Here is a 26,912-nt window from a genome sequence, read left to right as displayed (position 1 = left end):
AATAAAAGGCCTAGAATCCACTGTGGTGTGCTGACTATCATCGAGGTCAGTGGGCCATGATGTAATAGCCCCCTCATTCCCTGCAATGATGGGCTCTATTAATTGGAAGCTACAGACAACATCAGTCTTTGAGGGGAAGAGGCGGGGATAAACACTTTCGGGGAGGTCTGCCTCCAGAAAGCTAAAAAGTTACCTGGTTGTTAACAAAATCCATTCCCAGAGTTCTGGGTGGAAAACATGTATTTCTTCCTTTGAGAAGAGGGCCCTGTGTGTTTAACATTCCTTGTTCCCTAGTGTTCCATGGGCCTAAGGACCTTTGTGTCCCCAACTCCTTTACAGTACCCCCTAGAGGGTGTTGTACTTTGCTCCTGTGCAATCCAGGATCAGATAGTTTACTGTGCATCTGAGTATTTCTTAAAGAAATAAGTTTAAAGAGAATAGAGGGGAAACTGGAATACTAGTTATAAACAGAAGCATTCCTAGATTGTAAATTCTACTTTACTCTGAATTAGGCTTTCCTACTCCATCAGGAAATTATGCTAAGTTTAACAAAGTACCCACAGACTGCACCATCGCCCGGACACAGGATGTCTCTGTGACTTTTCTTCTTGTTGTGACAAGCAACATAGCAGTAACACTGGTTCCCGGTTGATGGGGAGGGTACAGGTGTCCATCAAGGTGGGGAGATGTGGAGGCAGGCGAGGGAAGCTCACATATGTGCAGATGTGCTTACATCTGGGCAGATGTGCTCACAGATAGAAGCACAGGAAGGGGACCTGTGGCACATGGCTGCCTTTCCTTTTTATTCAGCCTGGGACCCAAGCCCAAGGGATAGTGTAGCCTAAATTCAGGGTGGGTCTACTTCCTCCAGTTAATCCTCCCTGGAAACACCGTCGTGCATGTGCCCAAAGGGGCACTGTGCTAATAATGTCCCATGTTTCCTAGTCTGGTCACGTCACGATGAAGATCAACTATCACCACGCCGTCACATGGATTCCCTTTAATTCAAACACGAGGCTTAGCTAGGTGCCAAAGGCAGACAATGAAGATGCTCATGAGGGGGTGGAGAGTGTGGGGGGAAGACTAAGAAAAAGAGAAACAAGGCTCTACCATTTAAAAGGTAAAATAGTATAAACTTTTGATTGAAAGAGAAAAATCTCAACAGACAAAAACAGGCACAAGACATATTTAAACTGAGAACAAATTCATTGCTTGCGAAATGTTGCATTTTTGAATTGGATAGAAAGGAATGCCATTCCTGCCATGAGAGGAGGTGTGGTTAGAATGTGGTGTTTGAAGCAGGAGGCCTGACCCACTTACTGATTTCATTATCTTGACAGCTCTCCCCTCTTTGAACCAGCTTCTTCTCTTGCAAAACAGTTTAATAATACTTGTCAACTCCTGAGATGCCAGGGTTTTGTGCGCACAGTGAATTCACTGACAGGTGTTACCAGAACAACTTATCAATTGCTTTTAACTTTCTGACAATGAGGTGGTTGTTACAGGTTCTCAAGAGATTATTTGAACCAAAGGAGGGGATGGATGACCTGGTGATTGGAAGATAACAAGTCTTTCCACCAAAGAAGTCACACTAGTACCTGCTTCAGCAAAAATCAAGAAACATGTTCCTTCTTTGTGTTTGCCTGACCCTTTCTTCTGGCTGCAAGCTTTTGACATATTATAAGCTTCTATGATAAGAGATTGTACATTAGTTAATACCTAATTAAAATTCATACTAATTATTCCTGCTGCCTGCGTTTTTCAGCCATTTCTCATCTCCTCAGCATTTGTGTATGTCACATTTAAAGGTTAAGTGTAATTTCAAAATCAAGTTGTCACTCACAAAAGCATGAGTGGACTGAGAGGGCGCTATGGTAAGAGAAATGAGCAGGATGGGTGAAAAGTACTTATTTGTGGAACCTGAAAGCTGTACTCAAAGGAGAAGAAAGGAAGTTACCAGAGGCCGGAGGGGAGTGGTGGGACTGGTTGGTTACAAAGCCACAACTTGATAGGAGGATGTGGTGGTTTGAATATGCTTGGCCCGTAAGGAGTGGTATTGGTAGGAGGTGTGGCCTTGTTGGAGGAAGTGTGTCATTATTGGGGTGGGCTCTGAGACCCTTGTCCTGGTTGCCTGCAGTCAAGATCAAGATGTAGAACTCTCAGCTCCTTCTCCAGCACCATATCTGCCTGGATACTGCCAAGCTTCCTACCATTATGATAATGGACTGAACCTCTGAACCTGTAAACCTGCACCAGTTAAATGTTGCCCCTTCTGAGACTTCCCTTGGTCATGGTGCATGTTCACAGCAGTGAAACCCTAAGACAGTGTTCTACCCATAATATGGTGCCAACAGTGAAAAGTAATACACTGTATACTCTAAAATAATAGTTAGCTGTATCCTGATAACTACAGAATAAACACATGTACTGAAACACTACACTGTAATACACAAATATGTATATTTGTCAATAATTTAACAGTCAAGTTAGTAACATGTATTTACCTTTGTGTAAAAAGATCTTAACTACTAATTAAAGTTGCATTCCGCTGGGCATGTGGCACACGCCTTTCATGCCAGCACTCAGGAGGCAGAGGCAGGGGATCTCTCTGAGTATGAGGTCAGCCTGATTTACATAGTGAGTTCCAGGACAGTTGGGGCTACATAGGGAAGACACTGTCTCAAAACAAAACAAAACACATTTTTTCTAATCTAAACTTGTAAACATATATATGATTTTTTTAAAGAAATAAAATATCAATTATGTTTTAAGTGTGGTTAACTGTTTTTGACAGTTTGTCTAACCCTTATCTTTCCAAACTAAGGGTTATTTTGCTTTAAGATGTAGCTACCTCAAGTTCAGAGAAGATAGTACAGCAGTGGTGTTAGTCTTTTGTGTCACATGTTCAACCTCAACTGATTTAATTGGTTATATGTGGAAAAAGCTAGGTGATCAGAAAGACAATACAGATGAGTATGCTATGGTATTCTCCCAGGTCACCAATCTGACAAATCTTATTTCGGTCTCAAATCTCTGATCACATGCTACCTCCTGTTATCTTGTTAACCCTGTCCGATTAAAATTCTTATTAAGTATTATTCATTCTCACAAGAAACACTAAATTAAACTAAAGAAGTCTTCTTTACATTTTTCTTTTTATGTGTTTAAGATCGGGCCTTACTATGTAGCTATGGCTGACCTGAAACTCACTATGTATATCAGGCTGGTCTTGAACTCGCAGCAATCCTCCTGCCTCCGTTTCCTGAGTGCTGGCTGGGATTACAGGTCTATGTTCTGATGATAAACTGAGATATTTATTTGGACATGGTAGCCCTTTCTTACTCATAGGAAATACGTAAGCTTGTTTTCTTGATGACTTATTATTTTTATTTTTAATTTTGTGTATGTTTGTATGCCTACATGAGTACTGGTCCCCATAGACAGAAAAGCTTGTATTGCCCTGGAGTGAGTGTTAGGTGGTTATGAGCCGCCTAAGGTAGGTGCTGGGCACTGAAGTCAGGTCATCTGTAAGAGCAGCAGTCTCTGTCAACCACTGAGCCATCTCCAGGACTAAAGTCAGGTCATCTGTAGGAGCAGCAGTCTCTGTCAACCACTGAGCCATCTCCAGGACTGAAGTCAGGTCATTTGTGAGAGCAGCAGTCTCTGTCAACCACTGAGCCATCTCCAGGACAAGCTCTACGTCACCCCTGCCTGCACTGCTTGCTTGCAACCATGGACAGAGTGAGACCCAACTCATACGTGCTATTGTTTTTCTATAGTCAACACCTATAACAACGTTTGATTTATAAATCAGGCACAGAATTGACTAACATTTAACAATGCCAAAATAGAAAAAATCATCACAAAATTCTGTAATGAAATTGCCATCACCACCATTTTTGCCCTTCGGTGCTTAAAGGTTAACTGAACACAAGTACTTTCATGCAGTGATAGTCAGTTTGCTCAACAAGAATGGCTCTAAATGACGAGTGGCCGAGTGACACATAGATACTGAATGCGCTGGTCAAAGGACAATTTCTCACCATGGAGCTCAAGGTCCGCCTTCCAATTTATTGTGTGGTCTGGCCTGCTTAGACCTTGGGACCTTCCCAGCTCTGTTTACCGAGTGCTGGGATTTCGCCATGTGCCACCATATCTGGCCTCTCATTCTTAAATACAAAGGACACAGAAGTCTATGTCAATAGTTTGCTTTTCATGCCCTTGAAGGTTTCATTTCATGAGCTGAAAAGGTGGCTCAGTGGGTAAAAGCTCGTTCTGCAAGCATAAAGACTTGAGACTCTAGTTTAAATCCTTAGCACCCACACACAAAAGAATCATTTTTGCCTGTGCCTGTGACCCCAGCATTGGGTCATGGGGGCAGACAGGCAGATCCTGAGGACTCACTGGCTAACCCATCTCACTAAAAATATGAATTCAGTGAAAGACCCTGTCTGAAGGCAAAATGATGCGAAGTAGTAGATGTCTTCTTATCTGGTCTTTGAATGCCCACACCCAAGCTTATACATACATCTGAACACACATGTGGATATCTGGTCTCTGAATGAATACACTTGAACATACATGTGCACCCCACCCCATCCCTGTGTGTGCCTGTTTCTGACAAGAAGTTGGAACTAAACATTTGCTTTTTCATATGTCATGTGTATTTTTCCTTTGATGCTTTTTGCTTGCAATGGGTTTGCATTGAGTTTCTTTAGAACATGCTTTTATACTATTTATCCTGTTTAGAGTTAATCCCTTAATTAAAATTTCAGGTTTTCATAAAGCTTGGGAAAATTTTAGCTATCACTTCTTCAAATACTTTCTGTATCTCTCTCTCTTTTAGACTATAATCGCACTTATTTAGACTGTTGTCTCCTGGGTCTGAGAGGCTCTAAGCCTTTCCCCATTCCTTTGAATTATTGAACATATCTATGACTCTTTTAACATCTTATTGATTCCAATATTTCTATTATTGTTGTCTTCTGATTGCCCTTTTCCTCTCTTGGTTATGAACCACATTTACTTGATTCTTCAAAAGTCTAATGATTTTTGATTAGATGCTAAGTTTTGCAGATATCGCAGTTTATCTTAATTAATTTCTTGTTTCTCCAAAGGGCATTTGATTGTTTTGCAGTTAAATAAACTATGGACTAGCATGATCCTCTAGGTTGTGGTCCTGAGATCTCGAGTGACTTCTAAAAGTTCAACAATGCTTCTGGTTGGACAGAATTTGCCAATCTCCTATTCTAGTACAGTTTCTGGAAAATGATAAATTTATATTGATCCAGAAGTTGCTGGTTTAGTGAGTTTCTCTCTATCCATGTCCATTTGACACTTGCAGTAGATTCTATGGGACTTTAAACTTTCCTTGATTAGCTCCTTCCTTTCCCAGTATCCTGCCCCACAAATTCTGGCTTTCTTAGTCTCTCCAAGCTAAGAACTTTGTTTTCTTACCCCTCTGGGATTATTAGTCTACATATTCCTTGAGTTTTCCTTCTTGGCTGGGGTCAGGAATTTGCTCCCAGAACTGTGTGTTTTCCTCTCCCACATTGCTTGCCTTTATTATCTGAAGAAGTCATTTTTTTACTAATTTCTACTAATGTTGAGGGGATAAGTTTGGTAGTAGTTATTTTAAAAGGGTGAGGAATGTTTGGAGGTGAATAGTTTCTACCTTAAAATAAATATACAGTTGGGGTTGGGGATTTAGCTCAGTGGTAGAGCGCTTGCCCAGCAAGCACAAGGCCCTGGGTTCAGTCCCCAGCTCTGAAAAAAAGAAAAAAGAAAAAAAAATATACAGCAACAGTTTGGATGACAGATGCCCTGCACACAATGGCGTGTAGGCAGGGGAGTCTGCAGGGCAGGGGCCCACAGAGAAAAGAAAACCAGTCTGAAAAGTTCAACATGGAACAGTAGTTTTGAGATGGGCCTTTTAATCTCAGTCCAGAAGTCATTATCAGAATGATGGGGACAAGAAGGACATACTGATTTTACTCTTCTAAGGTGGCATAGAAGATTTGAATATATAGTGTGCTGGGAGAGGCATATAGCCCAGACTACTTACATACCTAAAAATATAAAATACACCCCAGTATCATTTTTTTTGGTGTGTATATACAGTGTGTGTGTGTGTGTGTGTGTGTGTGTGTGTGTGTGTGTGTGCTCACACATTATCTCCCCCCTACTCCTTACTTCCATCCAAGAACATCTATTATTTCCTGGGGAAATAACAGAAGCTCAAATTCAGAAGTAGAGAATGGATCAATTTTGTAACTAGAGGCTGTAAGAGGAAGAGAGCAACAGAAACAAATGTGCATTTGGGAGTTAGGAAGTAAGGATCTGACAGCTACAGAGTTCCATGAGGTTTCCATGAGGGTCCTATACAGTAAGAAGCTAGGAGGCAGTGGGTACACAAAGGAGACTGATAAGACACAAGAATCTCACAAAAGGCAAAATTAATGATGCTACTTCTAAATTCACTGAAAGCAAGAACATTTATTTATATATAGCATTTGTATATTTATATAACATATAACAATGTGCACATCGTTATATATATGATCTTATACAACCATATGATTGTGACACTTCTAGGTATAGCGTCAGAGGCAAGCCAGCTTACCATCTGAATATACGTGTTTACTGCTGTGCTATTTACAAGTGCCAAGTGAGGGTGTCATGTAGGTGCCCGCCAGTAGAAGAGTGGATTAATATAATGTGGCATATATACACAAAAAAGTTTTCCTCAACCTAAAAGAATGATATTATACCGTTCTTAGGAAATTTAATGGGTCTGGAAATCATCATGTTGAGTAAAATAAGCCAATGTCATAAAGACAAGTAGCCTTTGTTTTTTCCATGTGTAGAACTGGAGGGGAGGGACATGCAGGTAAAAGGAGGCCTTATGGATAGATGAGTGTCACACCCATGTGTACTCGGTGCCTAGGAACAGACACAGTTAACAGACACTGAAACACAAGACAGAGACCAATAACTACAGAACCAACGCTTTATTTTCTATTTTGCCAATTAATTATAGTAAAAATTTAAATTCCAAAGTGACTTCTGTCACCATATTATAATTATCTGGGCTACATCTTCCTGCCATCTGCTGGTATAGTTTAAAGCAATAAAAAATGGATTTTTAATTTTGTCCTTAACAAAATATAATTAGAATGATAAATCATGAGAAAAATAGCGTATTTTAGAATTAATTATTAAATTTTCATTTACCTACTATCTGTAGTTTTGGGTGATCTTGTTTTTCATTGTTATAAGTAATCAATGACTGATAAGATTATATTTGGAGTTAACCAAGCAGCTTGAGTAGGCATTGGGAATAATCAGGAACTGATTATATTTAAATGAACATTAAATATATATAAAGCAGATTAGATGGGCATATCATCACCTCTGTTTTGGGGAAGAAGGTTAAGAATTTGGTAAAGTACTTGCTTATCAAAAATCCCACAGTTGTCGTAAGGCCTGAACTAAACTCAGGTCTTTTAATGCTACTTTATTGAAAGTCTTTATGCTATTGTGCTTTGATAATTAGCGTTTTAAACATCTGGATATTCAGAATACTGGACATGTTAAGTAGCAATTACAACTGAACAGGCAAGAGAAACAGGTTCTACAGTTACAGAGACCTTCAGTTTATTCTATCTTGCATCTCCTTTGGCTTTACAAATTCATGTTCCACTACAAGAAGACCTACAGAGTTAACTAACGGGGCCTATGCGGGCTCCCAGAGAAGGAACCACCAACCAAGAGCATGCGTGGGCCAGACCTAGCCCCTGCACTTAAGTAGCAGATGTGCAGCTTGGTCTTCACGTGGGCCCTAACAACTGAACAGGGGCTGTCTCTGACTCTGTTGCCTGCCTGTGGATCTCTGTCTTCTAGCTGGGCTGCCTTGTCTGGCCTCAGTAGGAGAAGATAAGCTTAGTCTTTCTGTGACTTAGTGTGCAGAGGTGGTGATGCTGCTGGTGGTGGTGGTGGTGGTGGTGGTGGTGGGTAGCAGCTGGTACCCATGGGGAGCCTCCCCTTCTCCCAGGAGATGGGGAGGGGGAGTAAGGGATATGAGGGTGGGACTGGGAGGAGGGTATGCTGTAATCAGGATGTAAAGTGAATAAGTTAAGGAAAATAAATGAATTTATGCCCCAGAGGCAGTGTCCATCTCCTTCTCATAATAGTGGTTTGTTCCTAGAGTTTTATGTGTATTTAAATCTTTTTTTGCACAGCCTGTTCCCTATGCCTGGAAGTTCTTCCCCCTGTGTCTTGGCTTTTGCTAAGACATCCATATCCTCTAAACTGAGCACATTATGGCCTCTCTCAGACATTCTAATGCAGCCGTCTGGGTGGGCTAGGTACCGTGCCTGTGGTTGCTGGTCACGTGTGAAGTTTCTCTCATGTCCCGTGCCCCACTGGCTTCTGAATCACCTAACAGCTAAGATTGCTCCCACAGACACCCTGCCTAGACAAAAACTGCAGACACTGTGTTTGAATCTTATCACATAGGAAGAACTGTACCAAATGCTTCTTTTATGAACATCAATCAAGTAAGCATTACAAAATGGCCATGAAAACTTGTTTTCATCTCCTTTCAGTGATAAGAAGAATTAGAATCCTAGGCATTGTAAAAAGATCCCATGTTTGCTTAAAAGACGGCAAAGCTAGGATTTATTTGCTTATTTACAATTGTTTTAGACAAGGTCCCACATGGTTAAGTAGGGTTCAAAGTCTCTATGACCTCAATCATTGACTCTTCTGCCTTGGCCTCCCGAGTGCTGGTATGACAAGTATGTGCCAGGACGCCCAGCTCAGAGTCAGGTTTAACACAAAGCAGATCTGCGAAGGCCTCCAGAGACCTTGGACCTTAGGATGCTAAGGCATCTAGAGATACACCTACGGACCTCAGGACCTATTCACACTCCAGAGTTTTATCACCTTTCCAGTAATTTCTGGCTATTATGTTTTTTTTTTCAAGCCTCAGTGTAGCTATATAGTCTAGGCTAGCCTCACACTTAAGATCCCCTGTGACAGTCCCTTATGCCATCATGACTGGCTTGTCAGACCTCCTTGTTCTGCTACTCTCTCATGTAAGCTATGTCTAGACTCATTTGACTTTTTGTTCTGAGATGGGTCTCACCAAGCTGTCCAGGCTGTCTGGCTTTAAACTTACTCTGTGACCCAGGTGGGCCTTGAACTCACTATCCTCCTGCCTTAATTAACCTCCTGAGCTACTGGGATTATGGGTCTGAGCCACCAGGCCTACCTCCAGATACACTTTTAAAGAATCTAACTGCTGAGAGGAAAAAGCCAAATAATGATGTTTCTTTTCTAGAGTTCAGAGAAAAATTGCAAATGGACAGAATTCTTTGAAATATATGTTTCTTTTTAAATCTTTGGATGTACCACTTTTTGTATAAAATATAATCTATCAGAAGAAATCAACTCCATATGAAATATGAACAGTTTACTTAATCTTAATACTCTGTTATTCCGCAAAAATAACTTAGTTGTGCTGTACAACCTTAATAAAATTGACAAACAATATTCTACAGAGCCATTTATATAAAAATGTTTGAAATTAATCTGACATTAAATAGTTAATGTGGGTGGGTTAGGCACCTTGCCATCTTTTAATATTTCTATGGAGAAGTTTATGTAAAATTATCTGAAAAGAATCTACATCATAGTATAATAAATGTGAATTGATTATATTTGCTAGTACAAAGAGAAAAAAATCATAGTTACAAAAAAAAAAAAAAACCCCACAAATTCACAGAACACTAAACTCTGGGTATGTGCTATTGTAGAACACATTCAGTGTTTTAACTAAAGATTGGAAAAGACATACCAGGCAGATATCAATTATGGTAACTCTGGATAGCTTTATTAACATCAGCCAAACAAGAAAGAAAATAGCTTAGAGTTGAGCAAGAGAAGACAGCAACTCTAGACTGAATATCCTAATAAAATAGCACCAAATATACACATTATAAAATCAAAATAAGCATGGCTGTAGTGAAAGACAAATCTATCACATATGCATAAGTAATTCTAACATAATTCTTAATTGTATAAAGTCACATGAGGTCAGCTAGGACTGGTGAACTTGTATAAAATACGAGAGCATCAGACCTTTCAAGTATGAGTGAGGATGAGCAGGGAGCCCATTTCTTTATGAATTGTCCAGTTTTAGGTATGACAGCATCACGAATGAGTGAGGGTATGACGTGCAAGCATGCATTCCTTTACTCCACCAATGTTCACTAAATGGCTATCTTGAGCAGGGTGCTGTGATATCCCAAGTACAAACAGGATACTTATTTTAGATAATATATACCATCTATTTTCTTTTGGCTTTAATAGAAAACCAAAGAAATACTTATCTTTGAAGACAGGAAAGTGCACTTTATCATTCATGTTTGAGACATGCACTTATCTTACTATGTTGCTCTGATTTGGAACTCACAGAGACCCTCTGTGTCGGCCTTCCAAGTGCTGGGATTAAAGATGTGCACCATTGCTAGTTTGTATTGTTTAACACTCTTGAGATAGGACTTGATTGCCTTGGCTGTCCTCTAACTTGCAATATAATTGACACTGACCTCAAACTTCTTATATTTTTGGTTGTGAGCCTAGCCTTTAATGGCTGAGCCATCTCTCTAGCCCAGACCTCGAACTTCTGTCTTTACCTCTCGTATGTTGGAATCTTTTAAGATTCTACTTAAAGGCATGCACCATCCAAGATGGCCCTGACGGACTTTAAAGCTAAGATTCTGTAAGATCTTTGGTTGAAAACTCACATAATTGAAAAACATCCCTTTCTTTGTCACTTGAAAATGAAAACTCTTAATCAGAATCCTTCCCCCCAGTATTATGGTTCTGACCAATAGTAAAAAGTCCACTATATAATATATATCTATATATAAACATAGGTAGAATATATTTTGTAGCTGGCTGTGATCCGTAGTTCTAGCTAGTTTAGAGACTGAGGAAGGGGCATCACTTGAAATAAAACCTTGAGTTTGAGGCCAACCTGGACAACATATTTAGACCTTATCTCAAACACACACATACACGCACGCACGCACGCACGCGCACGCACACACACACACACACACACACACACACACACACACACACACACACAGAGCAATTTATAGAGCACATTTAAGAGACTATTGTACGGGGTTGGGGATTTAGCTCAGTGGTAGAGCGCTTGCCTAACAAGCACAAGGCCCTGGGTTCAGTCCCAAGCTCCGAAAAAAAGAAAAAGAGACTATTGTACAAATTACTTTGTGCAATATTACAGAATTGTATTTCAAGGTTTTTTTCCAACCACAAAAGGAAAAGCCAGTGCCTAAGATGTGATATTTGTGGGAAACAACCCAAAAACCGAAGTAAAACAATATATCCCAAACAAAACCCCAGACCTAAAACTAAAACGAGCAAACCCCTCAAGTTTTACTTAGACAACAAGCCAACCATACACAAGGATGATCTGTAGTTGACTTTTGCAGCTGGTAAGACACGCTTCAAGTTAAGCTAGTCACAGCATAACTGTGACGTAAGCAAACACATTCAAAGTCCCGAATGCTCATCTGAATGCTCAGAGATGCCCTTACAAACGTCATGGCCTCTAATATAATATGAAGCAAGCTTGCCCTCCAAGGCCATAAAGGCGGAGATTAAAGCTATTCCCTTTGGTAACATAAATTAAGTATGATGAAGAATGGAAGGACTATCCTGAAATCATCTCGGATCATTTTGGGATTCTCGATCTTCAGCACCTCTCCTCTTGGAAGGTTTCTCTGCTTCCAGAGAATCAGAAGCTGCTTGATCCAGAGTTTGGATCGTGCTTTACTAACTGCAGTATCCCAAGTGTCTAGCATATTTTCACTCCTTTTAAAAAAGTTATTTATTTTTATTTTATGTGCATTGATGTTTTTCCTCCATGTATGCTTGAAGGTGCCAGATCCTCTAGAACTGGAGTTACCGACAGCTGTGAGCTGCCATGTGGCTGTAGGCATTGAACCCAGGTACTCTGAAAAAGCAGCCGGAGCTCTGAAACTTTGAGCCATCTCTCCAGCCCCCTCACTCTCTTAATATATACAAATCATCAAAGTACTGCAGCAAAATTCACTGGATTTTACCTTTGTTCTCCCAAAACACAGAGGAGTTATACGGATGATGGATGGGCAGCTTAGAAACTGAACATCCTCCTTACCCTCTTCCTCCTCTCTCCTTTTTTGGGATAGGGTCTCATGTAGCCCAAGCAGGCCTTGAACTCCCTGCATAATCGAGGTTAGCTTTGAACTGAGTGTCCTGTCTCCACCTCTCGAGCTGGGATCACAGGTGTAAGCTATCACACCCAGCTTCGCTCGTCACTCGGAATTTACTTTTTTAAGCATCTCTTTTCACTGTAGGTATCAAAATTAGCAAATTTCTCATGGATGATTTCTTTTGGCATTACAGAATACAAGTGACAGGAACACATTTAAAAATACTGATTTTAAAATATGACTTACATTTTAAAAGCAAACTTTTAAAACTAAAAAGCAGAAATTATGAAGAATGGCGTTATATCCCTCAAACACTGGGAACTGTCAGATAATTTTGGACCAATGTTCCTTTGATTTTTACTTTACTGAAAATGTGACCTAAAGGAGATTTTCCTATCTAAACATGATAATATGCTTTAGTCCAACTCAGACTTCAAGACAGGCATCAAAAGGGAATTTCTGTTAGTTTTCCCCTTACTTTCCCAGAGCCCTTTTATTAGGCTTGATGTTACAGCACCAGGAGAGTGTTGCTTTCTAAGTTTCTGTGTACTTAGTGGATGTCTGATGCCAGTGGAGGGCAGATGAGGGCGTTGGACCTCCTGAAACTGGAGTTACAGGCAGTTGTGAGCCACCCAGTGTGGGTGCTGGGGACTGAACCTGGGTCCTCTGCAAGAACAAGTGCTCTTAATTGCTGAGTCATCCCTTTAAGCCACAATTTTTTTCTTTTCTATACTTTTTTTTTTTTTTTAAATGTAGGGGTGGGGACAAGAAAAAAAAGGTCTGGGTTTGTGTAGTAGCCTTGGAGGCCAGAAGAGAGTGCTGGATCCCCTGAAGCTGGAGATGCAGGTGGTTTGTAAACCACCTAAATTGGGTGCTGGGAACTGAACTTAGGAACTTTGGAAGATCAGTATGTATTCTCCACTTTTAGGTTTAAAAGTAATCTAGGTTTACTACCTCATTTATTCTAGTATCTACTTAAAGTCTTTTGAGAATTAAGCAATCATGTTCTGATTTGCTAAAGCTCAAAGTTACATTTGAGTTCTTTTTCTGAACTCATTGGCCACACATAAGAAAATATCATAGGTGTTAGCTGACATCACAGTCAATTACTCTGGAAACGTGTATTAAAGTTATCTTTCTGGGAGTTTTGGGGGAGTGCATAGGCTGAAAGGGAGGCAGTAAATTAAATGTATCCCTGTAATACTGAAGTGCTGCTGGAGCTCAGAGCTCAGTGATCTCATCATGTCTCATAGCTTTAAATATTTGTACACCAATGACACATTCATAGATTTGTATCTCCAGACTGTACTTCTCTGAATGCCAAACTCATATCTGCCCTTTTGACATCTTCAATCTAATAGGTCAAATGTCTAATGGGTACTTCAACTCTCACACGTCAACCCTGAGCTCCGGATTCAGTCTTCCGCATCTCTTCACAAAGATCAAGTCACACAACTTGGAGTAATCTCTGGCCTGTTACCCTCAGCAGATCCTTTTAGCTCTGCTCCCTTCTAAATGTAATCACAGATACCTGCTGCTCCCCCCACAGAGCTCCCAACTCACCTAGGTTATGGAGATCGACTCCAAATGTGTCTCTTCTTGACTTTGCTCTCACTCTTGTCCTCAGTCTAAGTCAGATTATGTCACTCTTTCACTCAAATCCGATGGCTTCTTATCCATCCAGAGTTGATATAATGATCTTTAGGACTCACTGTGACCTGGACCCCACTCTTTTTTTTTTTTTAAATACTGCAATCCTTCTTGTTAAGTGTTCAGGGCCTTTGCATATGCCATTCCTTTGCCTGGAGCGTTCTTCAGTCATGTATGTCCTTTAGCTAATGTATGGCTCATTGCTTTCCTCCTTTAGGCATTTATGTAAAATCCCACTTCTCAGTGAGGCTTTCTTTGGCTAGGGATCTAAACTTAGTCTTCCTACCCACTGTGTGATTTTTCTCTAGCATTTAACTGAGCACATCACACGATTGGCTTATTTTCATTGATACTGTCTCTGTAGCTTTACAAAGCAGAAAATTTTTGTCTGTGTATCTTTTCTACCTAGGGCAGAAACTGGTACATAGCCTAAATCCAATAAAAATTAGTTGAATGCCTGAAAAGAATGGGTGATATACACGTTATAAAAAATAGGGGCTTAAAGTATGATTAATGCAGGTCTGTAAACTGAATATATAAAAAAAATACCATGTATTTTCCTATCTCTCCTAAGACCAGATTTGATTTCTTTTTTCTTTGTAACATGAAACCTTTTTTAAAGACAGGGAGGGTTTCATGTAGCACAGACTGGCCTTAAACTCCATGTGTGGCTGAGGATGACTCTGACGTCTGATTCTTTTTGCTCCCACTTCCCAAGTGCTGGATTACAGGCATGTGCCATCATGCTTGATACATGAGACCTCATGAAACCTTAGACATGAGTGTTCAAGAAAAAAGGATAATGATGAACACAGATGGGTATACACAGTGTCAGCTGGATGAGCTAATGAGTTTTAAGAATTATTACTACATAAAGCTTACGACACACAGAAAACTAAAATTAAAAAAATGCTCATTGATTGAATTAGCAGTGTCTGGCAAACAGCAGTATATAAAGTAAGTTGGACTTGGATGCCTTCCAAAAAGGCTTAGTGAAGTGGTGTTACTGCTTAAGTGATTCTATAGTACAGGCACGATGTCTAGGCTGGCTACAGTTGAATGCAGGAATAAAATGAGTAATGACGAGACTATTTTTAGACCTGAAGATCTTTATTCTTTATCAGTGTCCAAGATAAACAGAGACTACAGATTTCTACATGGACTTTATACAAAAAGGCAGTGTTATTGGCCTCGCAGAGGCAGAATGACAGCACGGAAAGGTCAGTCTGGGCGTCCTGGGTTCCAGCCTTCATTATGCCTCTGACTGGCTGTGTGATCAAAAGTGAGCCATTTAAGCTCGTGGTCACCTCATATGTAAATGTGAGTGAGGGTGACTGAAAAGACCCAAAGGTTCCCTAAGTGATAGTGTAAGGTTATTTGATGCTTACAGTATGAGTAAAATGTTCTTAAAAGATGCTCACACTATAATCTCTCCAATTTAGAAATATATTGTATACAGCAAGGGAGTACTTAGGTAGTGAATAGCCAATAAGAAGTAATAAGAAAAGGAGATTATCTTGAGTTGTTTACCTGGGATCAGTGTAATACAAGGGTTCTTATAGTGCACATGGACTGGGTTGGGCTAATGCTACTTGAGAAAGACTCGACCAACCACTGTTTGCTATTAAGATGGAGGGGACTTGACTAAAAGAGTAACAGAGAAACTATAAAAATTAAAAAAAAAAAAACATCCCCCAGAAAGGAACTTCACCTATTGACTCCTTGATTTTAGTTTAGTGATTACTGAGACTTATGACCTCCAGAGCTGTAACAAGATTAAGTCAGTCAAATCTATGGCAAATTGTTTCGGCAGTAATAGGAAACTAATATGGCTATGACACATATTTAACAAACAGAGCCAGACCCAATTTTATGCAGGGTTCTGAATAAAAACAAGGTATTTTTGTAGGATTATCTGGTTGGTTTAATCAGATCATGGAAACTTTTTAAGAAAAATCTATGGAAATTTGTAGTCTACGGAATAGTTTTTAACTAGTGACTCATATGAAAAATAGTAATTCAAAATTTTATGAAGAAAATGACAAGGGAAATTAGGAAATTTATCCGTAATGTAGGTTTCTAGGCCCTGGCTTACTTAGCTATAAACTGAAGGGCTCAGTAATATCTTTGATACCCTAGTTGTAGCTGCTTGGAAGTGAGTATTCTTCTAGCAGCCTTCAGATGAAGATGTAGAACTCTCAGCTCCTCCTGCACCATGCCTGCCTGGATGCTGCCATGTTCCCGCCTTGATGATAATGGACTGAACCTCTGAACCTGTAAGCCAGCCCCAATTAAATGTTGTCTTTTATAAGACTTGCCTTGGTCATGGTTGTCTGTTCACATCAGTAACACCCTAACTAAGACAAATGGCATTTCACATTTCAAAATGTGACCTGCCAAACTTTTAAAACATTTACTATCTGGAGCTTTACAGGAAGATGTGCTGACTTTTCCCCTAGAAAAACACGTGAGCCTCCCAGCAAAGGTTTCAAACTGTATTGTTTGCCACTACAGAAAACCACACCTGCCTTGGCATAACTTCAGACAAGGTAGCAGCTCAAACATTTCTGAAAAAGTAAAATTTAGAATTTGGAGAAAGACTTGGTGCTGTAGGCCTTTAATCCCGGCTACAGCGGGGTAGCAAGGCCAAGTGCCTGGGTTCCATGGGACAAGTTCAGCATGGGGACTGAGTGCTCACTGGCCATGCAAGGGACCTGAGTTCAGTATTCAGCACCACACACAGTTATGTAAGCCTTAGTTATTTGTAGCTCTTCTGTCATTGCTATACTTATAAAAATGAGTTTTTGTTTTTAACTCTGTGTGCATACTCTTGGAGGTGTGGGATCCCCTGGGACAGGAGTTACAGGTGGTTGAGATCCAATGCTCTTAACTTTTGAGGCCATCTCCAGTCTCTATAACATACCAAGGTTTTTGTCAATTACACTTGCCTCTCCCAGTCTCCATTTAAATTCCATCTTTTATGTTGTGTTTGGTAACTTGAACACATACACTTATCTATCTATCCTTCCTATGTATGTATGTATGTATGTATGTATGTATGTATGTATCTATCTATCTATTTATCTATCTATTTATCTATCACGTACATATGTATGTATCACATATGTAGAAAAAGTCAGAGAACTTGCTTCAGTCAGTTTTTGTCCTTCCACCACATTGGGATCCAGGGACTGAACTCAGGCCATTAGGCTTAGCTCCTTGACCTCACAGCCATCTTGATGATTGTGACAATTTATAAATGTTTTAAGCAAGATTAAGTTGGATATATGAAGACCCTGGAGCTGTTTTTAAAGTAGATATAGGTGGTTTGGTGCAAGGATATGGCTGTTTTGATTATTACCCTAACGTCTTGTTTCAAGGTTCCTTGTTTTTCCTTTTGGAAAAAACGTTTGGGGACTGATGACATTAAGTTGCTGAGAAATATGACTATTAACATAAACAGAATTAGATGGTTGGATAGTTTTTGGAATACCTGAATTAGTTTTTCTACAATGTATACTGATTTTATGCTTTGAAAGCCGTTTTCATAAAAACAGAGCACACAAAGCAGAAGGAGCTTTCCTATAACCTCTCTGACCTAACTCAACTATTCTCATTTAGCACTAGTTGATCAGTTTTTTAGTGGCTGTAATTACGTTTATTTGTTTTTTTTTTTTTTTTGTTTGGTTTTTGAATTCACACTTGGGTTCACCACAAAGGCTGACCCATAGTTTCATTTCTACATAAAAGTAACTGTAAATATGGAACACTGCAGGAAGGCCAACAATCGATTGAGGGCAAAGGTGTCTGTTTGCTTCGATGCCTTATTTCACACGTGTTCAATTCAGTATTACCTAGTAGGGTTTGGTGGATAAAACACATCTTGTCCTCACAACATCCCTGTGAGGAAGGTACAGCACGTTCTCAGAGATTAAAACGTCATGGGGCAGCCTAGCCAAGGAAACAAGTGCAGGTGTTTGGGGGCGCCCGGGGATGTGGGTGTGTCTTTAGAAGTATCAAAGCTTTCATTCATGTGCCCCCCTCCCCGCTCCTCAACCCCTGTCCCTTACCCTGTCATTGACCTCTACCAATTTGAATTCTGCCTTTTCCACTTCAGAAGTCGCACTGTGGCAACCTGAAGTTTATAGCAAAGTTCCATGGAGGGTGCCCACAGATCCGAGGCCCGGACGCCCACAGTGTGGTTCGCCCTCCCGAGACCTTGCGCTGCGGCCCCGCACTAACCTGACCAGGTCGGTCATGCAGGAACCCACCACCACCACTGCTGCCGCCTCTTCCTCCTGCCAGAGCCTCCCGGGCTCCCCTGACGCCGCCATTACTAATCCTCGCTCTTGCTCAACCCGGACGCTGCCCTTTGCCCTTTGCCTGACCCCGTAACCAGGGACGCCACTCCGTCCTCCCTAACGACGCGGGCGTTTCACACGCCTGTGCGGGTCGCCCACTCTAATGCCCGAAACCTCCCCGGCTTTTGGCTGGCCCTGGTTCCTCTGGGACCCGTGTTCCCACCCCGCCTCACGGCACAGGGCTCAACCGCCACGGCAAGAATCACAGAGCGCGCCAAGGTGGAGGCAAGAGCTCCGGGGAACCTTCAGGCGCTACCAGGCCGCCTTCCTCAGCTTCCGGGGGACGCGCACGCCCGGCCGGCTCTGCAGAGGGCGGGACGTCCGGGGGGAGCGCGCACGCATCCGGCCCGCGGTTCGCGCGCAGGTCGGTGCGTCGGTCGGGGGCGCGCTCGGGTAACCTGTACCCTGTCTAGTCGCCGGTTACTGATCGGACTTAAGTTCCAGGTACCTGGACCCGGGCTGGTGCGGGGAGGTTGGATCTCAGTCGCACAGGTGGCGCAGAGAGCCGTGTTTGAGTATGGCCAGAGAGCTAGCCTCTTCAAGAGAAGGCCCGCGTTCCAAAGATGCCCCGCTCGCCCCCCAGCACGCGGATTCCCTCAAGAGCCGGCCTCCAAGATCCGAGGCTTCTCTTTTTCCACATATCTCGTTCAGTCCTGGTCCCTCATGAAGCCCGCCTCTTTTTGCACTTGACGAGGGGCATCATACAATTTGGGAGAAAGGGTTGGGTCCCTTTAGGTTTTCCTCAGAATGGGTGGCCGTTCTTTGGATCTGATCCAGTTCACCCTTCCCGCCCCTCCCCGATGTTGTCCAGTGGAGAAATTGCTCCCCCACAGTAACTTCCCTCGTGCGCCATATGACGTGGACGTGATGCAGCAGGAGGCCACCCCTTTCCGTTCCATGACGTCAACGGGGCACATGTTTCCGTGTTTGTCATCCTCTCCTAATTGCAAGAGCCTGGATGGTGCTTTATGTGTCTTTGTATTCCCCAGACAGCCCGCCCACTAAAAGACCTCATGTGACCTTATCTTGCCGCAGCAGATTTTTATAAAAATTATATATTTGCCTCTTCCTCCTGCAATACGTCAAAATCAGGAAATACAAATTGCAAAACAAGCATTCAGGAGACGCTGGCCACCAAAAATTCCTGCCTCTTTGGGATCTGTTATAATGGTGTCATATGCAAAGGAGAGGGGTGTGTGTGTGTGTGTGTGTGTGTGTGTGTGTTTCCAATCCCTATCCCGCATATTGTACCAAAGAATCATCCTTTTTTTTTTTTTTTTTTTTTTTTTTTTTTGCTTTCAAAATCCTGATTTTGGAGTTTTCTCTCTTTGTTAGTGAAGACCCACCTACTGAAACACCTTGAATCTGCACACAACTTTGTACTGTCAAAAATTTGTATTATAGCTGTTCTGGAAATAAAGACAGAAATCCATTCCCTCAGGTATTATCCTAAAGTCTTGACAGTTGCGGAAGTGGAATGGGTTTTCATAATCGCTAGTGTGGTTTGGCATCTGGAGAAGGTTGTTTCCTTTGGCATTTAATTAGTGAATCATTCAGGCTAGCATTAACACTGGGTCAGCAGTAGCCTAGTTGGTGTTTAGCTGTAAAGCAGTCATGTGTATAAATTCGTGATTTCGTCTTCATATTTACCAAGGTGTACACTTTAAAGATTCACCCGGATGCTTTCTTTAGTGGCCACTGTAATGAGTGCTTGAGAGGAAAATAGGAATAGTAGACTTCACGAGAGATCTGAATTTGAATTCCAGTTCTTCTGTTCTGTGTGTGATATTAAATAAGTAACTTGGTCTGGTTCGTCTTTAGCTTTTGTATTTACAAATCAGAAACTCATTAAGAAACTGTGGGGGGAGTGGATGTCTGTAACTCACGTGTGATGTGCTACACAGTTTCTCTTCGAGAAATTTGGGGTCAGATAGTAGGTACCCTGAGAAAAAGAGCATGGAAAAAAATTTTGTCATAAGAGATCCTTCTGCTTGCTTCTCAGATGACTCTTGGTGTTTTTGAATGTGAAGTAAATGAGCATCCCCTTCAGGAACTGTGACATAGTGGGTAGACATCAGGTGGGACTGCAGGGTTTAGAGAAGTCTTCAAAGTGATCCCGTGGGTGAGCTTACTGCTCAGAAACAGTTACCCATGTTACCTGGGAAATGGGGGTTAGAAACCTGCTTCATAACCAGGCTGCGAAGATGAAAGGCAACACTGCACATGGGAGTGCCTTTATCAGTCATGTGACACTATAAATATATATGCTTTATGATAGATTCTACCTGTAGCAAAGGAGACATCTGCTCATGTTACGGTATTAGAGTGTATGGGCAGGTCGGCGCCCAAGAGTCAGAAGACAACCGTGTGGAGATTAAAGTATATTGTATAAAGCTTAAGCACCTCACAAGTACTTCTGGAGGGGGCATCATGGTGTCACTGTGGTTGTTTTGTTACTATCTAAAATGATAAAGCAAGTATTTAGTTTAGCAGAGCTTGTAAATCCCTATGTGGCACAGGGTTTAGAAACTAGAACAGCAGGTACTCCTAATCATACCTGGATGGAATGAATTTGCCTTCAATGTGGGGCTAACCTTTCAGATTGAGAGAGACAGCGATCATTTGAATTGACTTCTCCACCTCTAAAGTCGTAGCTTTCGTCTAGAAGCCCATTAGGAGTTCATGTACTCTCTCCTCCAGCTCCATGAAGTGACAGAGGTGTGACTTACTGCTTTTGTATTATCAAGTGCCTGAAAATCAAACACTGAAAAAAGATTCAGTTTGTCTTTGTTGCTTAATATCTGGACATGCTTTAATATCTTGCCTGTGTTTTTATAATTTAAGTGTCAAGTACATTTTTTTGCTTTATTTATTCCTCAGATTCTGTTGTATTTAATTCCCTATTATTTGTGTATATATATGTACATGGTATATCTGCGTGTATAGTATTAATATATATTATATACATACATACATACATGCATACATGTCTGTGTACATGCATTAACCTCGGTGTGTGCATGCGGTCAATAGAGGTCTGTGTTGAGTATCTTCCTCTATCATCCTTGACCTTAAATTTAGAAACAGGGTCTCTCACTGACTTTGGGCCTTACCATTTTGTCTAGGCTGACTGGCCAGTGAGTCTGGGGAATCTGCTGAGTTGAACCCCCAGTGCTGGGTTATAGATGTGTTACCACTAGGCTGGCTTTTTACACAGTGCTAGGGGTCGGTTAGGCATGCTCAGCAAGCGCTTTACTCACTGAACCATTTCCTCAGGGCCCCTACCTTATCCAATTTTGAGGATATGTTATATCTTCTCCATTTCTAAATTTTTCTTCAGATTTTCTCCCCCCTAATTCATGTCCTTAAAGTTATTTTAAAATTAATTTTTAAAAATTAAATCTACTATTTGAGGCCATATTCTGAGCATGGGTCTTGGGTATGGGCCAGGCCAGTATCTATGGTCCTGGCCAGTTTTTAATAAAGCTTGCTTTAAATTTGGCTCAGAAAAACTTCATTATTTGAATTCACTACTTCATTTATTATCAAAATGTTACTGAATACTAAGTGTATGTTAACTGCATTTGTTAAATGTGAGAGTTAATATAATCAGGTAATTATAATGTGCATGGCAGGATTTATTAAGAAAGATATGCGGGCCGTAAGTGATTTCTAGTAATTAACAATTGCTGTGTTGGCTTTAGAGTGTTGTATGTTATCAGTGATCAAGTTCTTTGTCCTTGTGGTACACGGTGGGGTCCCTGACTTAGTGATGTGTGTTTTGTGCGTTATGGTTACAGGACTGTTAGTGAACCTTCTCCAGCTCAACCAGGTTAGAAGAGCCAGTTGTAGCGAGGAGCTGTGCCGCTTTAAGGTGACTGAGCTGGTGTGGGATTGTCTTTGGAAAGGAGGAGGGAATTGTACTTCAAGGGTTTCTTCCATTCTTGAAAAACATGCCCTAATACTCAGCCTGTGCCCTGAGTATCTGAACTGCAGGGATCTGGCTCCTGCAAGACAAAGGCAAGAGGTGTTATTGTGTCATAAAGCATTTGCTCACACAAGAGAAATTCTGAGCACTGCGTTAACTTCCAGGAAGCTTGTTATATCTATATTTCTATAAGGTTTTTTTTTTTTTTTTTGTAAATTGATCACCTTTCTTTCTTTCTACTTTCAGTGGTAACTCATAAATCAAGTTAAAATGTCTCCAGAAATTGCCTTGAACCGAATTTCTCCAATGCTCTCCCCATTCATATCGAGCGTGGTCCGAAATGGGAAGGTGGGACTGGATGCTACCAACTGTTTGAGGATAACGGACTTGAAGTCTGGGTATGTACCAGACCTAACTCAGCTTTTGTCTCACAATAAACCACCCTCACCAGATTCATGAACAATGACTACCACAGGAAGTGTTCAAGTCTTGTTCTTATCATCTGCTGGTGTGTGTGTGTGTGTGTCTGTGTGCGCGCGCGCGCGCGTGCACTCTGAGTACATGATTAAACACAGGACCTCACACATGCTAGACAAAACTTGACCACATTCCAGTGCCAAATTGATTTGGTTTTAATTCTTGACATTTTCTGCTTCTTATTTCCTAAGTGTGTGCATCCACATTCGGGCGTTATGGGCGATTTATTTCTAATGGGAACGCTAATGTGTTTTTTCTGACTTGTCTCTTTGTGACTAACATGCCATATGGGTTTTAGCATGTATGTTTTCCTTCATTGGCTTGCTTTCTTATTTACTGCAGTCTTACCGTACAGTGTAAGAATTGGGTTTAGAGATGCTGTGTCTGACCTCATTCGATGATCTCCCTTAATACAAAGATTACAGTAGCAAGCTGAAATGAGCCATAGTGGGGTTGACACAGTCAGTCTCATACCTGGATATGTTGTATTAAAAAAATAGAAAATAAAAAACCCCCAAACAAACCAACAACAACAACAACAATAACAACAACCAAAAGAAAAAAGAAAGAAAAAAGAAGTAAAAAGACCCGTCTCGTCTTTCATTTGGAAATAAAATTAGATCTGCAGAAAAGAGAAAAATCCTACAGGAAATTGCAGTAGTAATCTTAGTTGTCAACTTGACAGACCTAGCAAGAGTGAACCTCCATTGAGGAATGGCCTGTCAGATTGCTCTGTGGGGCATTTTCATGATGGGGGAAGAAGGTCTAGGCCACCGTGGGCGGTGCCATCCTTGGATGTGAGAGCATGGGCTGTGTGAGAAATGTAGCTGAGCAGTATCATCAGGGAGCAAGCCAGAAATCAACAGTCCTCCAAGGTCTGTGTGTGACAGCTCTTACCTCTGCGTTCCTGCCCTAGCTTCCCCACTGTAGTGAACCTTCCCTCATAGTTTTTGGTCAGTGTATTATCATAGCATCAGAGAAGCAAAGTAGGACAGAAATTAATATTGTTCTACCGTTAGTAATCATTCTGTACTTCTTGAGATTTGCCGATTTCCTTCTTCACGGACAAGAGTAGTCCAGAATACAAATTGTCTTTAGTCATTGAGCGTCTTCAGTTTCCCCAGCCTGTCCTTAGTTTTTCTTCGTCGTGAAGCATTCTTAAAGATTATTGACTAGCTCCTCTGTGCTAGCCCCTCTCTGTGTGGTTGTTAGATGTCTTCCTCTCATTTGAGTCAGCACTGCATCCCTCCTCTGAGAGCACTAGAGCAGTGTCGTACTATCTCAGAGCTTCCGACGGATGGCTGTACGATGCTCATATGTCTTTTTATATGATCCTCCTGCCTCAGCCTCTTGAGTAGCTGGGACAACAGACACCATACCCACTCAACCATGCAGTCATGAGGTAAAACCTCAACACCGCAGTGCTGCTGCCTGGGGCTCATTCTATGCATTTTCAACATACGATCTTTACAATTTTTTGGTAAGTTTATTGAGGCATAACCTCTTAGTAAGTCAGAGAGCAAATATCTGTCCTATTTGTTTTCGTTACTTATTTTTTCCTGGCTTTGTCTTTGGGAGGTCTGTCAAGTGGCTTTGTGCCCTTTTGACATATCCTTACTATTTTCTTTCTCACTAGAAATGTTGCGTGTGTGTGTGTGTGTGTGTGTGTGTGTGTGTGTCAATGTGTGTGTGCCTCTGTGTGTGTGTATGTGCATGTGTGTGTCAGTGTGTGTGTGCCTCTGTGTGTGTGTGTCTCTGTGTGTGTGTGTCAGTGTGTGTGTGCCTCTGTGTGCGTGTGTGTCAGTGTGTGTGTCAGTGTGTGTGCGTGCCTCTGTGTGTGTGTAAGAGCAAGCAAACTAGGTTTAACTGAGAAGTGGAGTAAGCATCATGGAGGGGACCAGAAGATAGGTGGCCCAAGATGTTGCATTCTTGGCTCTCTCTTAGTCATCCTTGTTAGCCTCTTTTACCTTTACACTTTTCTTTACAGTGTATTTATCTTTTGTCTGTGTGTGTGAACATGCATGTGCCACAGTGCACCTGTAGATCTCAGAGGACACCCTACTGAGCCATCTCCCTCCTGTCACCATGTGTACCCTGAGGCCTGATGGGTTGTGATTGACATCCATAATGCCATCTACTCCTCCATGTAGGGTCATAGCACACACAGGAAGTGCCATCCAAGGAGACAGTTTGGAAGTTGCTAGTTGTCCTTGAAGAGATGCTGTTTAAGTGCCCATATTTTCCATATTTTATTGATAGGCAGAGTCGATAGGTAAGAACCGAATCAAAGCAAGCTTTTTTTTTTATTTTTTTATAAAGTACAATTCATCTTTATTTCCCTTATGGACCCTCAGAATTTCTGTAGCAGTTAGGACTGTGTGTGCTTCTGAGCTCCGCTGTTAGGCCTTCAGTCTCTTAAGGACAGAGAACTTACTCATCTACTTCTGTGAGCTTGCTGTAGTACCTCCCATGCATAATGTAATACACAGGGCTGAGTGGGTGGTGAATGGGACAGGTGATCGTTGTTTCACAGAGAAGTTACTCAGTCTGAGGATCAGAGCAGTTTTGTTCTTGTGGCTTCAAAGGCTTTTTGTTGTCGGTAACATATTGTTTAAGTTCTATTACATTTGACATTCCCTGACAAACTGATACTTTTGAAATTATAGCCAAAATATATTATAGGATTAGATTTATTCTTTAATTTACATTTACTTATATATTTTTAAGGTTTATTTCATTTTATGTGTATGAATGTTTTGCCTACATGTATGTATGGGCACCATGTGCATGCCTGGTGCCTGCATAGTCAGAAGAAGATGTTGATCCCTGGAAGTGGAGTTAACATTAAGTGTTTGTGAACCATGTTGTGGGTGCTGGGAACTGATCATGGGTTCTCTGCAAGAACAAGTGCTCTGAACCACTGCGCCGTCTCTCTAGCCCCACATTTATTTTCTAGGTAAAATATATACTGAGACCCAAAGGGGCTGCTGTTCATTACAGTGGACTTTCTGAAGGTTTGTTCTCTGCTGTCGGGTAATGTGATCCAGGCCTGCGCTATCTGCAGGATATTGTGCTCTGTCAGCTTTAGTGAGTTTGTAATCTTGATTCTCAGTCTGATCAGACTCTGTAATGGTGCCTGGCAAGTGCAGTGGGAGTGGGGAGGCAGAGCACTCACAGCGACCTGTGGCCACGGAGCCTTGATGTCTTTTTTGGCATATTGCGTGACTCAACCTCACTGGCACATGGCTGCCTTTGGGGCATCTGCTGTGACATCTCATCCACCCACAGCTACCTGTTGCGTTTTTGGGTCCATGTTCTAAATTTCGTTACTTAGTTAAAAATAGATGCTCAGCGTAAGTACTTTGATTACTAAAGAGTGTAATTTTAAAAGATGAGTGGTGTGCTCTCTTGTGATTGAGCTCAGTCGGGCTCTGTCTGTCTCCAGCTTGCTTTCTTAGTCTGTCTGGAGAGAAGCTGCTGCTCTGGGAGGCAACAGATTCATTTTAAAGATGGCAGTTTCAGTTCTTTAGTGTGTAGCTGTTCACTCGGCTCTTCACACTGCTTCCCTTTTCCACATGGAGAGGGTCAATGAGAGAAGAGGAGAAGGGGGATAAGTAAAGGAGGCCGGCCATGGGCACATGGGGGGAGAGGGTCTAAAACTGGCTGTGGTCACATAGTGTCTCTTTCCTGCTACCAGAAAGGAGATCACTCCCAGTTTGTAACCTTACTGTTACCTGGTGTGTTAGTTTTTTGTTGCTGTGATAAAATGCCTTGAGAAATGCAGCTTAGAAAAGAAGTTGAGTTTACTGTTTCACAAGGATGGACTGGTTCATGGTGGGGAAGACTTGGTGGCAGGCAGGGAAGATACGGTGGTTGGAGGGCGAATCTGGCTGGTCATATTTCATCAGCCCTCAAGAAATTGAGAGCAAAAAGTAGGAGCAGGCTGTAAAGCCTCTTCCAGCAGCATACTCTATCTAGCAAGGGTTCAGCACCTAAGGGTTTTGTAGTCTTCCTAGACAATACTACCAGCAGGGACCAAATCTTCAAATACACGCACCTATGGGGGATGTGTCACCTTCAGACTAGGACAGTGTTGTTTGTCAAGGCAGTCTGGTATCTCACATGGTTTGTGCTTATATCTCCATGATTTCTGATAATCGTTTCATATGCCTACCAGCGATTCAGTTTCTTCTTTTGGAGATAATC

The 26,912-nt window shown here is 41.6% G+C and overlaps 2 protein-coding genes across 16 annotated transcripts in view; one reads left to right on the top strand and one right to left on the bottom strand.

Moving 5' to 3' along the window:
• Rbks (ribokinase) overlaps positions 1–18,308 on the bottom strand; it is a 76,566-nt gene extending 58,258 nt beyond the window's left edge. For 8 of the 9 annotated variants that reach the window (XM_087553703.1, XM_087553700.1, XM_087553699.1 and 5 more), the window contains exon 1: positions 18,183–18,295. Coding sequence is in view for 6 of the 9 variants with exons in the window: in XM_087553700.1 (XP_087409826.1) it covers positions 18,183–18,274 (92 nt within the window). In the remaining 3 variants the exon portion in view is untranslated. Of the gene's footprint in view, positions 1–18,182 lie in introns of all 9 variants that reach the window. The other variant, NM_001108703.1, reaches the window with a different exon arrangement.
• The window catches only part of Babam2 (BRISC and BRCA1 A complex member 2), a 450,578-nt gene that overhangs the window by 52,252 nt on the left and 371,414 nt on the right, over positions 1–26,912 (top strand). For 2 of the 7 annotated variants that reach the window (XM_087553696.1, XM_087553688.1), the window contains exons 1-3: positions 18,642–18,745; positions 22,102–22,175; positions 22,476–22,627. Coding sequence is in view for 4 of the 7 variants with exons in the window: in XM_087553688.1 (XP_087409814.1) it covers positions 22,500–22,627 (128 nt within the window). In the remaining 3 variants the exon portion in view is untranslated. Of the gene's footprint in view, positions 1–18,633; positions 18,746–22,101; positions 22,176–22,475; positions 22,628–26,912 lie in introns of those variants that run through there. The other 5 variants (XM_087553697.1, XM_087553689.1, XM_087553690.1 and 2 more) reach the window with 4 other exon arrangements.

The sequence above is a fragment of the Rattus norvegicus genome, chromosome 6, assembly GCF_021556685.1.
Source record: "Rattus norvegicus strain SHRSP/BbbUtx chromosome 6, alternate assembly SHRSP_T2T, whole genome shotgun sequence".
Classification (NCBI taxonomy): domain Eukaryota; kingdom Metazoa; phylum Chordata; class Mammalia; order Rodentia; family Muridae; genus Rattus; species Rattus norvegicus.
The sequence above is the reverse complement of the archived record's forward strand: the minus strand, read 5'-3'. Positions and strand labels throughout refer to the sequence as shown.